Below are 14,259 nucleotides of genomic sequence, written 5' to 3'. Positions count from 1 at the left end.
AACCGTCGTTCGAACACATATAATGCAATATTTTTTGTAGGATCTTTGAGTGATTTTTATCAAACACATATAATGCAATATTTTTTGTTGTTCTCTTGAGCACAATATTTGCTAGCAAGAGGTGGTGTTGTTATATAACTTAATAGCAATAAATTTTTAGATTAAATTTGTGAAGGGTGGTTGAGTTCTAGCTAGAGAAAAGTGGATAGTGGACTGAATGAATTTAAGGTTTCAGGTAGAAAAAAGCAAATATGGTTGGAGAAAGGGTGATAAAAATTTATGATAATTTAGAGTGTAGTTATGGAATTGATAATAGTTTAATGTAGAATTGATTCTACAAAAGCCAAAAGCTAAGATTTGTAGCTTCATGGATAATTGCTTTTGGAGGATAGAATCAATTCTTAAAAGCCAAACCAAACACCATTGAAAATTCAACTTTTCACTTTTGAAGGTTGTAGAATCACTTCTTGATGGTGAAAAGCTGAACCAAACAGGCTCATAAAATAGTGGCGATGTATGCACACTCCCATATACACCCTTGCACGTATCACAATATATGTTTTTCAACAAAAAAAAATTAAGAAGATGACCATAGAAAAGGAAACATATAATATGAAGTATAAAATTTCGGAAAAGAAAATCCCAAAAAATACGGGGTAAAATGGGTAATTGAGATTCTATTCCATTTCCATAAACACCAGAACCTTATATTACCGATCTCAACATAAACCGCACTGTCTGCACACAATAATCATCTCCTTCATCACAGTCTTTCAACGATCCTCACAAAATGCTAGCTGTTTTCGACAAATCTGTTGCAAAGAGCCCAGAGGGTCTCCAAAGCCCTCAGTCAAACTCTGTTTCAGCCTTGAAAGATGGGTTTCTCGCACAACACTTCTCATCCGAGTTCCCTGGCTCTGTCACCGTTAACCTTGGTTCTTCCGGTGTCTTGGCCTATTCTCTTAATCAGCAGAACTTTCTCCTCCCAAGGTTCACTAACCCTTTTCTTTTTTCTTTCATGTTTTTCATTATTTTGGATTATTAAATAATAAAAAAATCCCATTTTTATGTGTTTTATGATGATAAACTTTAGTTCAACCTTGATCTAGGTTTTTTATATTAGGTTTAAGTTTTAATCCCTTTGTTTGTTTTGTGGGTTAAGGGTGTATAGTTGATCCTTCTATAGTATTAGTTTATACTGTTTGATTGAAGGACAAGTTCTTATCTTTGTCGTTCTCTAATCAAACAATAATATAGGAGTATTGGAGTGTTTTTTTTTTTTTTTGGAAGTAATGTCTTATTATGTAATTTAATATTTGGAAAATCATTGGCACGTAGTTGTTTGGATTGAGAATTTGATGACAGGGACATAAGTGGTTTAATTTTTGTGTAAAAATTAATCCATGATACTATATCATGTACATAAAATTCCTTAGGTTCTTTGGCTGTGTTATAGTTTATAAATAATACTATTGTTCTTTCACAGATCTAAAACTATACTTCTTTGTTAGTATATTCTCACCCCTCTTTTGGTCCTTCCTCCCCTGTAGTAGTAGATAATCTAAGATAGTCTTAAGTATCATTTTTAATCATTATATTATGGCCTTGACCTTTTTCTGTTGTATCTTGTTATTGTAAACAAAAGGCAACTTATAAAGCTCCTACAATAGTTGTGTGTAGGGAAAGATTTTGCCCGTCCTGGTTCTACCATATAGGAGAAACTGATTCCATGACTTCAATATGTAACCTTATGGTCATATAATATGATATCAACTCCAACCTGTACTTCTAACTTCCCTTTGGTTTCATATTATTGTAATTTTAATGAGATAAAGAAAAAATTATCACGGGGTTACCAATTATGTTTCTCGTTAGACCTTAGAGCAATACTTGCCTAATCTTTCTTCTCTATGTTAGGCTGAAATTTCTCTTATTGATCTGATCTGTTATGGTAAAATACTTTATTTGCCAAAATCATGATATTTGAAAATCTTGAATCAAGTTAGATCCTTACCAACGATCTAGTGAAAGACATTTAGATGCTTGAAGATTATTCCTTTTTCATGAGAATCTATTATTTATGTTTCTTTTCTTATGTTGCTAGGCTGTTCGCGGTTGTGGATGACATTTTCTGCTTGTTTCAAGGCCACCTTGAGAATGTTGCTAATCTTAAGCAACAATATGGATTGAACAAAACTGCAAATGAAGTGATCATTGTCATAGAAGCGTACAGAACTCTAAGAGACCGTGGTCCCTATCCTGCTTCTCAGGTCGTGAGAGATTTTCAAGGAAAATTTGCATTTATTCTGTTTGACAGTGGCTCTAAAAATGCATTTATTTCTGCGGTGAGTTATCCTAGGTCCATCTTTTTTGCTGTCATATTTGCTAATTGTTTGCTTCTCTAACCTGGCATCCATATGGGGGTCTTTTATGTAACAGGATGCTGATGGGAATGTTCCCTTCTTCTGGGGAACTGATGCTGATGGAAATCTTGTTCTTTCAGATGAGACAGATATTGTAACTAAGAGCTGTGGGAAATCTTATGCACCATTCCCAAAAGGTAATACTTAGATTGTAATAACCAAGACTTGTTGACTATACAAGTTCCTTTGTTGAACATCCCCTTTTAGACGTTCTGTTCAAAAATTATGAGTGTACATTAAAGTGAATTAAGAGGAAGAATGGAATGACAAGTTCAATGATTTGGAAACTTTGACACTACTTCCCTTTAAGATAAATAACAAATGATACTTTCTGTTGTTTTTCAACTACCTTTATATTATTGTTTACTTTGCAATTTGAATTTCATTCAAGCTCTTGATGTATTGTAATTTGACTGTCTATATAGTACATACAACGGTTTCATGCTAGAGGTAACAAATCTTACTGGATTTCATTTCAGGATGTTTCTTTACAACATCTGGAGGTTTGAGCAGTTTTGAGCATCCACTTAATGAATTGAAGCCTGTACCAAGGGTTGACAGTTCTGGACAAGTATGTGGTGCAACTTTCAAAGTGGATGCAGAGGCTAAGAAGGAATCAACTGGCATGCCAAGGGTTGGCAGTGCTGCTAACTGGTCTAATAATATCTGATTGCAACTCCATTTATTTGAACTAAGACTTTTATATTTGTTATAGCTGGATTGAATTTTCAAGTTTTGATTATCTGTTCTTATGATATGATATTGAGGCATCTGTTACCATCTGATAACTTGTGGCTCTACCGAGACTTCACTTATCATATTAGTTTACTGAACTGAGATATGATTTGATGAATTTACAAGTTGCCTGCAAGCAATTACTGAGACCATACTCTATTGGCACATATCATGTAATAATATTGACTTGCACATTGATTCATCTTAAAGTGAAGATAACTTACTGCCTTTGCCTGATTTCATTTCATTTAGGGTATTCTAAGCTCCCTACTTAAAATTGTTAAAGTATTTGATATTATGTAAGAAAATCTGCTCACCCCAGAAAGTCAATGGCATTAAGATTTTGAACTGTTAAGTTACATTATAATTGCCAAATATTAGCTGCTTGCTACAAAGGAAACATATATAAAAGGTACTCACATGGTACCTCTGGATTATACTAAGTGGAATATGCCAAGTGTTCAAGGATCAACACTTTCAATACAAACTATAAGCATATATAAAGATGATTAAGGTTACTAATAATATTCTGTCTCTGTTGTGGAAGAGCCTTAAAAGTCAGAAGCAGTTGCCTTTAGTCTTTTGCATCAGCAATGCCCCCTGGAGTTATCTGGAACACGTAACGCTGTCAAGATAAAACATGCAGATGAAAGTGGTAACTGTTTCCTCAAATGCACTACAAGTGGTTTCGTAATTTAAAGTTGATTTAAAACTCAGGCAGATTATAACGTTAGAAACCACAGTTTCAGTTTACCCATGTCAATATTATTTATAGTTCAATGAATAAATTATTTTAAGGGGGAAAAGTCTGATAAAGGATATTGCTTCAGCCTCTGGCAGGTTTGGGGCGTCAAACACTTTGCAAACACGTTGTTCACCTTTCCCCTTCCTGAACATCAGCCTTATGGTGGCTGCATGAGCTAGCACATGCCCCCCTGCTGGTTTCTTTGGATCAGTAATGAACATACCACCTCCTGGATCAGCTATGACTGCAACCAAAACTCAGTATCATCACATAAGCAAGACGCATCTGGTCTTAATAAAAGCCACAGCTTAAAACTAAAGCTGTGAACAAAAACAATAATCAGGTTGGACTTGGGAGTGAATTTACCCTGATTTGTCATATAAACAGCAACATTGAATTCCTCAGCTATCTTGATCAATCGAGAAAGCATCTGTGCCAATTTTTGCTGCAAAGGAACTTTTTCATTTCAGTAAAAGCTGACACAAAAGGGATTAAAAATCTGTTAGTGCATGTTCATGACAGATTCACGGACCTGGCGCTCAGCAAGCTCTCCTCTTCCAGTGAAGTCAACCCGAAACAAAGCAATCACAGAATCCACAATCTGCAAAAAATATATTCAGTCAACTTTCCACATCAAATGATATTGCAACGGAAGGAAACTCTATACCACTCTATGAGTAACATCTCACCAGAAGTCTGAATGGTTCTTCAGCCATTTTAGCAGCCAAACCAAGGAGAAGGTTATACTGATGCTCATAAGTGTAGGCACGGGCATAGATAATCTTGTGCAGTCACAAACAGAAATTGGTAAGCAATCAGCACTAAAATATTCACAATCAGGAACCAATTATGATACATACATGAATCAAAGGAAACTTACATTGTCTAGTACAGCCCCTGGATCCATGCCAAACCTCTCAGCTATGGCAACAATTCGGTCAGGTCGACTACATTGCAAATAAACATAAAAACTTTGGTAAGTGAATATCAATTGAAAAAACAATCATAAGTTATCAATTAGAAGTTCATCATAGTTTTTAAATGCGAAGCGTAAAAAGCATACAAAGTTCCTTCAGTGTCAATGTAAGCAACTTTTCCATTGCCTCCATGCATACTAGTTGGCAGCTGTAGTATACAACAAATTTTTCAATGTGGGTGAAATTAAGATTAGTACTGTACGCATAAAAAAATTTGGTGTTTGAGAAGCTATGAATGCATACAGTAATAGATATAAACACATGATTTAGATGATAAAAGTCACTAATATTAACTAACACCAAATACGTTATGAACACATGATTTAGATGATAGAACTAAACCTGAGTGGAAACACAGAGAGTATGAGCAAGTTGTGTTTTCCCAGATCTGAATACATAAAGTGCTATTATTAGCATAAACTTCTTCTGAAACTGAAAATGAATAAAATCTATTTGAAACTAGTTACATGCTGTATTCATACCGGAATTCTCCGAATGCTTCAGTAATCGACAGTGTCTCGATTCCACCTTTTTCAAACATTAAGAAGAAATTCAAAGAGAAAATAATTACAAACATATAGGATTCAAAATTAACGATTCGTATAAGTAGAAAAATGCAAAACTATAAAAAAGAAATTCTCGTTGAAAATCTACCTCCTAGCAATTCATCAAGCGCTTGACTTCCAGTAGTAATTCGAACCACAGACTTTCTCTGCAAAACAGAGGACAAATAAATTATTAAATTAAATAAAACTAGATGTACTTAAGCTTTATTAACAGAGCACAAAATTGAATCCATAATTCAAAAAACTAGAAGCAAAATAACAACGTACTTTGAGCAGTGCATCACTTCCAGTAATGTAACCAGAATTCTGCATCGGAAGTGAGAATTCAAAATAAGCTAAAATTATAAAAATTAAAATAGATTCTAAATTAACTTAGATTTCAGATGTTATATTCAGTAATCACTAACCACGAGCTTCTCAGCAGCTTCACAGATCTTATCAACCTTCGCCTCAGATAAACCTTTGATTCCAGTCAAATTCTACGGAAAAAATAATAACGACATTAATTATTTAAGTGATTAAACTTCAGCGTAATTCAACATTCTTAGATCTTCGAATTAGAGTAGTGTTTAGAGTTAAACCTTCTTCGTGTGCATCATCAAGCCATTGCAGGTAAAGATCCCTGCGTCCTGAAGCTTCTTCACATCTCCGGCATTAATTCCTTGAGAAATCACTGCGAATACGCAAATTCTTTGAATCAGAGATAAAACGTTTAAGCGATAATCAAATTTGTATAGAATTCTGCTTTCGAAACTTGATTTAATTGTTTAACGAAACTGTATAAGTTAATTCGCCAAAATTTTCGAGAAATCGGAGCTATTATAACAGAGGATGAATGTTATATAGAATTCTAATCGATTTGCTATGTAGAGAAGTGAATTGAAAACGAAAAGTAAATCAAACGAAAATGAAATGCAGAGATCGTTTTTTTGAACGTTGATCTAGAAAAACGAAAAACAGAGTTTCGAGAAATTACGCTTGTCGATAGCTTCGAAGAGGTCTTCTTCATCTTCCATGTCTTCGCGTTCAACCAGCTGCATCTGGCCGCTTGATTCTTCGGATCTGAAAACGAAAACGGAAAAGATAAATTATGAACCGATCAAAATGGAACTGGAATTGAAACTATGAAATGGAGAAGAAATGGATCTGGTTTCTGTGATTTACTTCAAGCTTGCAAGCATCGTGATAGTGGAGGGAAAGTTTGAATGCAGAGATAAATTTAGAGAGAGAGATTTTGAATTGTGAATGAGATTTGAAGAAGTGAAGGAATGCGTGTGTGTTTATATAGAGCGGGAAATGAGAAACTCGCTAAGACGTTAGAGCAAAGAAGTGAGTGCTATAGAAAACGGTTACGTTCCCGCGTTTTTTTTCATTCCTTTCCATCTTTTTGAATTTGGCATGGTCCCACTTATTTTTCATGATTTACCATGGCGGATCCATGTGTATACACAAGGGGCAAAATGGCAACTGTCTCCACTGGGTGAAAAATTCAATTATCTATTAGTAATATTTTATTTTTCTTTCATTGTTGCCATTAAAATTTTACTATTGATATCTATCCACATAACAAGTTGGTTAAAATTTTCTGACTCCATACACTTCTTGCATTATAATAATAATGCAATAAAGGTTTTGCTTCGATTAATGGCGCGGTGATTTGCCTCTCAAAGAAGCTTTTTAAACTTTTTTTTTATTTGACATCGTCGATTCCACTATATACATATAAAGATGGGTGAAGTTGTGGTGCAAACACTCAAGATCTTCCCTCCTTTTCTAGTGGCAGCAGAAAATGTGAATCTTTTGGGGAAGCGTTGTGGGAAAATTATGCTCATTCGAAGTGGTATTTTTCCGACAATTCCATTAACTTGGTTACTGAAAAAGAATAATTTAGGTACAATTAGGGTTTTTGGAAGGGATTGTGCCTCATGTTGTGTTTGGTGTGAAGATATTTCAGAGGCGGAAGAGCATTTGTTTACTAAGTGTGTTTGGTATGAGGTATTGATGTGGTTTGTCGTGAAATTGTGTTGACGGGAAATCTATCAACTTTGCTCCAAACTTTTAGTTCTCTTGTTAGGAGGGGAAAAGGATTAAAAGGAGTTTTGTTTGTTTTGAAAATGTTGTAGCTCTTTTTTTTTTATAATAACAAAATTATATTCATTCATTTAAATTGATATAGTACATCGTTAAAAACGTAAAGGATAAATCTACGAAAAAAACTCACATCATCCAAGTTAATAACATACAACAACAAAATGTTTATAAATAATATGATATAATTAAAGTAACTGAAAGACTCAGGTCTTCAGATATGCAACATTGACACTTAACCAACACCTCACAAGACGACAAAATCATGAATAAAAAAATCTAAATTTGTGTAAAAATTAATTATTTAAATTGAAGTAGAGAGAAAAAAGAACAAGAAGAATAATTATATATTTATGAAGTTTTCTAACATGTGCAATGTTGCACGGCTTAAGGTGTAATTAATGCACTTTTATTTCTTTGTCTTACTCCCTCCGTCCCAAATTGTATGACGTTTTGGGCATTTCACACATATTAAGAAATGCAATTAATATTGTGTGGAAAATAGATATTATGAGTTGTTTTACAAAATTGTCCTTAATAAATAATATGGGAAAGATAAATGAAAGAACTAAAAGAAGAGGGAGTAATAATTAATTAAGGTTATAATTGAAAAAGCAACATTAATGTTGCATGGGTATTGTAAAGCAACATATAATTTGAGACAAATTTTTTCTCCTAAAGCGACATACAATTTGGGACGGAGGGAGTATTAACTTTTCTTGTTGTCATAATAATTAGCATTATTTTTTAATTGGATGATGGAAACAGATTTTATTTACGGTGTTAACAAAAAACTTTCACCTTCTTCATTGTTGTGATCACATCACCATCACCGTACAAAGCACAAGTCTACCCTAACTCATATTCTGCAGACCATGTCCCTTGAGCACCATAACAATCAACCCCCATCCACAAACACCGTACTAGCCTGGCAAGCTTTGGTAACGTCGAATCTGATCACTGAAACCTTCACATATCAAGATCTAATCGATCAAAATCAAATGACAGTTCCAACGATTGACCATCCCTTACTAGCTATGAAGCCCCGATACTCCAAAAATGGTGTAGTATCGTATCCAACACGTATCTGATACCGATACGCTCCGATACGTTCCGATACGGGTATCAGAAAAGTGTCGGGCAATTAATATTTATTTTTTTGAAAAACAATGACCGATACGTGTCGGATACGTCCCGATACACGTATCGGAGAAGTATCGGACAATTAATATTTATTTTTTGAAGAAAAAAAAATGACCGATACGTGTCGGATACGACTAACTTGTACTCCCACACAGCTTACTTATACTCCGACACCTATCAAGTCTGACAGCGCTATCAAAATCATAGTCTTTTCTAACCTAAAAAAATAGGGTTTCTCGTCACCACATATCAACAGTTATTCTCTCTTCCAATCATTACCACCGATTGAATTCTACTGTTTCTCTTCTCTCTAATGTTATGTTTCTTCTGTTGTTTGTTTTCGATATAAATTATTGTTAACTATTAAGTAATCAACATTAGACAAAGATGCTCTTTTTTTATAGTACTGGTAAAATGTCCTTAATTTTTAATTAAACTAATTTTTTACATTATCATATATGTCTTTCACAAAATATAAGGAAAACAACTTATAAAAAGAAACGTGCTGAAAAAGGTGTTTAGAAAACACAACGACACAGTAATCTTTCAAAATGAATAAAGAGATAGTTTACTGTCAAACTTTTGAAGCACAAAGGGGGCAATAATATTTCTTTGCCACTTAAAATCAAATAGTTGATCATCAAGAACAACATCAGTAAGCATCGCAAATTGTAACACTAGCAATGTAACAACTTTTGTCGACGTACGACCTTCCAAACACGGCCTTCTGCTAATGACTGGAGTACACAATTCTATAGACAACAGGAAATCTACCATTGTCGTAAAAGAAAAAAGCTTTTCAAAGCTAATCAAGAACTAAGGTAGGAGAAGGGCCTCAATGCTTTGTGAACAAGCAACTAGTCAACCACAGATCATCAAAAGCAGACTAGTAGTTTCTACAAATACTTTCGTGCAAGGGCACGTACTTTTGTATCAAAATGTGATGATGTGATTCGGGAGCCAGGCAAGTATAGAGGATTAAGAAGAGTCTGCAATTTTCCAAACATACAAATAAAATTAATACAAATCCTATAATGCAAAACAGAATGGAATTCGGGGAACTTTTGTTAAAAAATTAAAATGTGGTTTTCGATATTCTAGTTCAAAATGATGTACTAGTCGAATACAAGGCAACTAATCATGTCTCCTACGGTGTAATACTGATAGTAAGAAGGGGGGTAGTCATATACAAAGCAACTAATCATGTCTCCTACGATGAAATATTGATATATTAAGAAGAGGTGTAGTCATATACAAGGCAACTAAACATGTCTCCTACGGTGAAATATTGATAGTAAGAAGAGTGTATATATCTAAAACGGCCAAGTCAACATCATAACACACCTAAAATGGAATTCAACAAACTTTTATTAAAAAAATTGAAAACACAACTTTGTCGTTCTACTCAAAATATGTACCAGGTATATGCTGGGCAAATAGCAGTGACGGATCCAGGATTTTTGAATAGTGGGGGCACTATATATAAAAATTTGTAGCATTAATAATTGTCCTCTACGATTATTCATATTATTGAAACTTTGAATAATATGTCTCTAAAATAATTAAACAACCATTTAACCAGTCATCCCCTACTTGATTTCGCATCTAATTGTTAATAATAGTTTGAGATATATGATGATAAGTGTGGGCCAAGAGAGAAATGATTTCTGATAAGTGTGATCCATGTGATCAAAATGTCAACTATTGATACATTATACTACCAAAAAAATTGTTTCTAAAAATTTTGTGTGGGCACAAGCCCACAAATCCCACAACCTACATCCGACCCTGGCAAATAGGCATATGCCTGCTATTTGAAACATATAAATGCTAATTACTAATAAGGAGGTAACATGTACAACATGGTTCATTTAACATTGATGAAACCAGAAAAAAAATATTACAGCAGCTATTGTTGTATTTGTCTAGCCATCAAAGCATACTTCAAGAATTGGCAAGCATGGACTTTATCATGAATCATGAACTCTATCAATTCATTTATGCTATTGTATTCACAAACTTCACAATATTCAAAAGATGACATCTACCCTTTGTGTTCTTTTATTTATACTTTCTAACTAATCCAAATAACCAACTAATAGTAAGTAACTAACTAACTTTACAACTCTTAACTACATTAACTATTCTAATTAGCCATTATTCTATATCCTAACAGATAGAATGAAAGTTAACAAATAATTAAAGAAAGGCAGCATATTAACCACGTTATAGAGTGCAGTAAAGGAAAGATTACCTTTATGTAAAGCTCATGCACCTCTTGGAAGAAGCTCTTAATGCCATCATCATTACGAGAATCGTGAAGCAACATAAATCGGGTATGTATACCACAGGTCAAGGAAATTATCACAGAAAAACAAAATGCATAAAGAGGTATGTGGATGTAAGGTTTGATTTGATCATTGTCCACTCTTGGCTCTTTTATTTTGTTCCACTTCCTATGAAGGGCAGGGAGAGGGTAGGGGAACACAATGGCATGATCGTCCCATTAAAGAAGCAAATTAAATTAAATGGTTCTTATAGTTGGGTTTTCAGAACTCTATTTATTATAAGAAATACAAGACTAAACCTAAAATATGGAAAATCAATATAGCTTTTATCTAAGATATAAAATAATTCTCTATGATAAAGGATATGACCAGCTGTGACGTACACGGACACCACGAGTTCATTAAACCGATCTACTGATTTCAAGTACCTGCAAAGAGAATGCTAAGTATTAAAATGCCGTGGAAACAAAAAAAAAAAAGAGGCAAAAAGAGACGATCATGAAACCAAAGTTTTATATTTGAACTTGAATTACATATCAACTGAATATGTAACTCACATAGCACTAGTAGTCCATGCAAGGTCCTGTACAACATCAAGAGCTGCATGCAGGATGAACTGATGCAGCTGAGCAGCATCCTCCCTCTGTCATACAGTGGCATTAGATTGCAAAATAATTTTAAATTGGTGAAGAAAACAAGATCCCTTGTTTTCTATGCCACGCAAAAATAAGGTTATGCAAGAAAAATATAAGCATTTACATGAATGCAACAATATCAACAACCAAGCCTTATCCCACTAAGTGGGATCAGCTACATGGATCAAGACATGCCATAATGTTCTATATCATATCCCTATCCAACTCATCAATCTCTAGATCATTCTTAAAAGTTTCTCTTATAGTTTTTCTAGGCCTTCATATGTCTATAATGATTTAACTACCCTCCAACTGAGCTACTCTCCTTACTACAGAATCTACAAGTCTTCTCTCTACATGTGCAAACTACCTAAGCCGAGTTTCCACCATCTTTTCTATTATGATTTATAATGAACCAGGTGAACAAATTATAATGTAAAATCAAATTGGCCAAATTAAATTGATCTACGAGTGACAAACCAAATTTATAATCACATTTTAAAAAATTCAATATTTCCAACAAGAATCAACTAAAAGAAATAATCCATAAACCAATAAAAGATTGAACTATAACTTAACAAAGAAAAAAAAAAAGGATCATACTTTAGCAGCTACTCCAACTTCAGCTTCATAAATGGGAATATCATTTCTGCTAACAATGATGAAACAAGCGGTGGTTGCCATTTATCAAAGACCTTGCCAACTGTACCTGTGAAACAGAAATCTCTCTTAATATCTCTTCTCTCTTAATATAAGAAGAGAAGATGTTGTGGAAATCCTATTAATGCCCCAGCCTGGTTAATTGACAAATCACCAAAGTAAGGGTAAAATTTGTCTTTAACTTACTTTATTCAACCAAATTACCACAATTAACTAAGATGATGTCATGTAACTACAAATAACTAATAGTTTAGTTCATTTGCTCTTCATAAAGTCATTTCCATTTGATGCCAACTAAATAAATCCGATTTTGGTTGACACGGAAAACAAAAAAAGTTTTCTTTTGTACAAAAAAGATATAATCTAATGTCAGATCTACAATCAATTGGAGGCAAATTTTCAATTTCAAATTTCAAATACTCTTATATTGTCATTCACTACTCTTTCATAATTTAATACTCTCTTTCAAAAAAAAAATATCTCTCTCATTCTCTCAACTGTCTCTCCTCTCTCATTTTCCTTTTCCTCTTCTCTCTTTGACAACAAGAAGAACACGGCAGGTATAAGAATTCATTTTCCTAATATCATTAATTATTTCATTTGTTGTTGACCTTCATATCATGTATATTTAACAAAAACAGTCCTAACACAATTTTAAAATTATATCAACAACAAAAAAGCAAATATACAAAATATATTCATTTGTAAATAAAAAAAAAAACTATGTTTTTAGTTAAACCACAACAAGTAAAGTAATAGCATAAAGTGAATTTTTTTTAGAAAGAAATGAATATTATTTGAGTCATATTACAAGAAAATCTAAGTGAAATTTTTGTTAAATCATAACAAGTAATAACAGAAAGTGAATATTGAAAGTGAAAAAAAAAAAAATCTTTTGATTTGCAAATAAAATTTTTATTCATCTGTAAAAAAAAAAAAAAATCTGTTCTATCAAAGATTCATTGAAAAAACAGACTTTTTTATCAGTAGCATCGGAACTAAAAAAGATTCATCTACAAAAAAAAATTTACATCTCTAGAAATAAAACAAAATCACATCCAATTTCATATTTGTATTGTTGTTGTTGCATGTAATGGAAACAAAATATGTAAAGAACTTGACCTTGATGAAGACAACAGCCCAGGTTTAAGTGTTTGTGTAAAAATTCTGACCCAGATCGGGATGAAAACACGTAAGCTCTTTCCCGGCGCGGTGGTTGCAAGCTCCGGCGTGGTGGTCACCGGCGAAGGTTGTCCGTTCCTGATATTTTTAAATGGGTTTTGTAGAGAAGATGGAGGGGACTCTTTTTATGGTGATGGATTTTCAAAAGCTTGTACGTGGATGTCAAGATCTAGCCGAAAAGATGGTCGTAGGGAAATTTAAAATCATCTTTGAGTTGAAATAAATTTGATAGAGTATAATTACAGATGAAAAGGAGAGGATGAAGATGGTGGAGCAATGCAACGACCGCCGGCGACACGCTGAAGGAGGGAGGAGGAGGCGGCGGCTAGGGTTTGTTTGAGAATGAGAGAGTTTTCCAGATTTCTTTGGTGAAGAGAGAGAAAATTAACTTTGAAATAAATATGGTGTGTGTGGAATAAAATTAAATGACAAAAAATAAAATAAAAAGAAAATTATAAAAAAATACTCTAAAAATAAATATAAATAAAAAGGGGTAAAGGGCTATAGACTTTTTTTATTGCAAAATTAGTGTAACATAATAAAAATAAAAATAAATAAATTCTTTAAAAAATATATAAATAATAATAATAATAATAATAATTTCTTTATCAAATAATAAAAAAATAGTAGTAGTTTATTTAACCTCTGAAAATATAATTTAATAAATGTTATTTTACACACACATATATATATAACTAACGACGTGTTTTTTTACAAGATCTAAAGACGTGTTGTTACATTAATTAATGAATATTAAAATTTAAATTTTTTTTATATTCATAAAAACATAAGGTAAATATATTTCATTGTTACATAA

The 14,259-nt window shown here is 33.1% G+C and overlaps 3 protein-coding genes across 6 annotated transcripts; 1 reads left to right on the top strand and 2 right to left on the bottom strand.

The window, feature by feature from the left end:
• Window positions 1-643: 643 nt before the first annotated feature.
• LOC25485126 (stem-specific protein TSJT1) lies at window positions 644-3,405 on the top strand. The gene is made up of 4 exons (XM_013614284.3): window positions 644-990; window positions 2,105-2,345; window positions 2,440-2,560; window positions 2,903-3,405. Exons 1-4 carry the CDS (start codon window positions 791-793, stop codon window positions 3,091-3,093), a joined length of 753 nt encoding a protein of 250 aa, XP_013469738.1. The 5' UTR covers window positions 644-790; the 3' UTR covers window positions 3,094-3,405.
• Window positions 3,406-3,453: 48 nt separating this feature from the next.
• Window positions 3,454-6,760, bottom strand: LOC25485125 (meiotic recombination protein DMC1 homolog). 2 transcript variants are annotated; one of them, XM_024769945.2, is made up of 15 exons: window positions 6,611-6,748; window positions 6,423-6,508; window positions 6,028-6,119; window positions 5,854-5,925; window positions 5,714-5,752; window positions 5,535-5,592; window positions 5,363-5,408; window positions 5,223-5,268; window positions 4,967-5,028; window positions 4,784-4,850; window positions 4,593-4,685; window positions 4,436-4,504; window positions 4,270-4,348; window positions 3,981-4,147; window positions 3,454-3,777 (listed from the first exon to the last, which is right to left on the bottom strand). In XM_024769945.2, the coding sequence occupies exons 1-15, from the start codon at window positions 6,625-6,627 to the stop codon at window positions 3,733-3,735; spliced, it is 1,038 nt and encodes a 345-aa protein (XP_024625713.1). In that variant the 5' UTR covers window positions 6,628-6,748; the 3' UTR covers window positions 3,454-3,732. The 2 variants fall into 2 exon arrangements, with proteins under 2 accessions (XP_024625713.1, XP_039685886.1); XM_039829952.1 differs by lacking the exon at window positions 3,454-3,777 and having other exon boundaries at window positions 3,787-4,147; window positions 6,611-6,760.
• A 2,434-nt stretch (window positions 6,761-9,194) lies between these two features.
• On the bottom strand, window positions 9,195-13,856 carry LOC25485124 (trafficking protein particle complex subunit 2). Of its 3 annotated transcripts, none has more exons than XM_039829950.1 (6): window positions 13,383-13,856; window positions 12,204-12,394; window positions 11,523-11,608; window positions 11,332-11,393; window positions 10,932-11,017; window positions 9,195-9,666 (listed from the first exon to the last, which is right to left on the bottom strand). In XM_039829950.1, the coding sequence occupies exons 2-6, from the start codon at window positions 12,282-12,284 to the stop codon at window positions 9,574-9,576; spliced, it is 408 nt and encodes a 135-aa protein (XP_039685884.1). In that variant the 5' UTR covers window positions 12,285-12,394; window positions 13,383-13,856; the 3' UTR covers window positions 9,195-9,573. The 3 variants fall into 3 exon arrangements, with proteins under 3 accessions (XP_039685884.1, XP_039685883.1, XP_039685885.1); XM_039829949.1 differs by having other exon boundaries at window positions 12,204-12,309; XM_039829951.1 differs by having other exon boundaries at window positions 12,204-12,303.
• Between the last annotated feature and the right edge of the window lie 403 nt (window positions 13,857-14,259).

The sequence above is a fragment of the Medicago truncatula genome, chromosome 1, assembly GCF_003473485.1.
Source record: "Medicago truncatula cultivar Jemalong A17 chromosome 1, MtrunA17r5.0-ANR, whole genome shotgun sequence".
Classification (NCBI taxonomy): domain Eukaryota; kingdom Viridiplantae; phylum Streptophyta; class Magnoliopsida; order Fabales; family Fabaceae; genus Medicago; species Medicago truncatula.
Note: the sequence above shows the minus strand (reverse complement) of the source record. Positions and strands in the feature narration are given on the sequence as shown.

Excerpts from the sequence above, each read along its gene's own strand:
- LOC25485125 (XM_039829952.1), bottom strand. Across the intron at positions 5,593-5,713 it reads GAAGTGATGCACTGCTCAAA|AGAAAGTCTGTGGTTCGAAT; the intron begins GTACGTTGTTAT and ends TCTGTTTTGCAG. Across the intron at positions 5,409-5,534 it reads GCTTGATGAATTGCTAGGAG|GTGGAATCGAGACACTGTCG; the intron begins GTAGATTTTCAA and ends TGTTTGAAAAAG.
- LOC25485126 (XM_013614284.3), top strand. The coding sequence starts at position 791 with ATGCTAGCTGTTTTCGACAAATCTGTTGCAAAGAGCCCAGAGGGTCTC. Across the intron at positions 991-2,104 it reads CAGAACTTTCTCCTCCCAAG|GCTGTTCGCGGTTGTGGATG; the intron begins GTTCACTAACCC and ends TTATGTTGCTAG. Across the intron at positions 2,561-2,902 it reads TTATGCACCATTCCCAAAAG|GATGTTTCTTTACAACATCT; the intron begins GTAATACTTAGA and ends ATTTCATTTCAG.
- LOC25485124 (XM_039829950.1), bottom strand. The coding sequence starts at position 12,284 with ATGGCAACCACCGCTTGTTTCATCATTGTTAGCAGAAATGATATTCCC. Across the intron at positions 11,394-11,522 it reads GCATGGACTACTAGTGCTAT|GTACTTGAAATCAGTAGATC; the intron begins GTGAGTTACATA and ends TTCTCTTTGCAG. Across the intron at positions 11,018-11,331 it reads CGTGTACGTCACAGCTGGTC|ATACCCGATTTATGTTGCTT; the intron begins ATATCCTTTATC and ends CCTGTGGTATAC.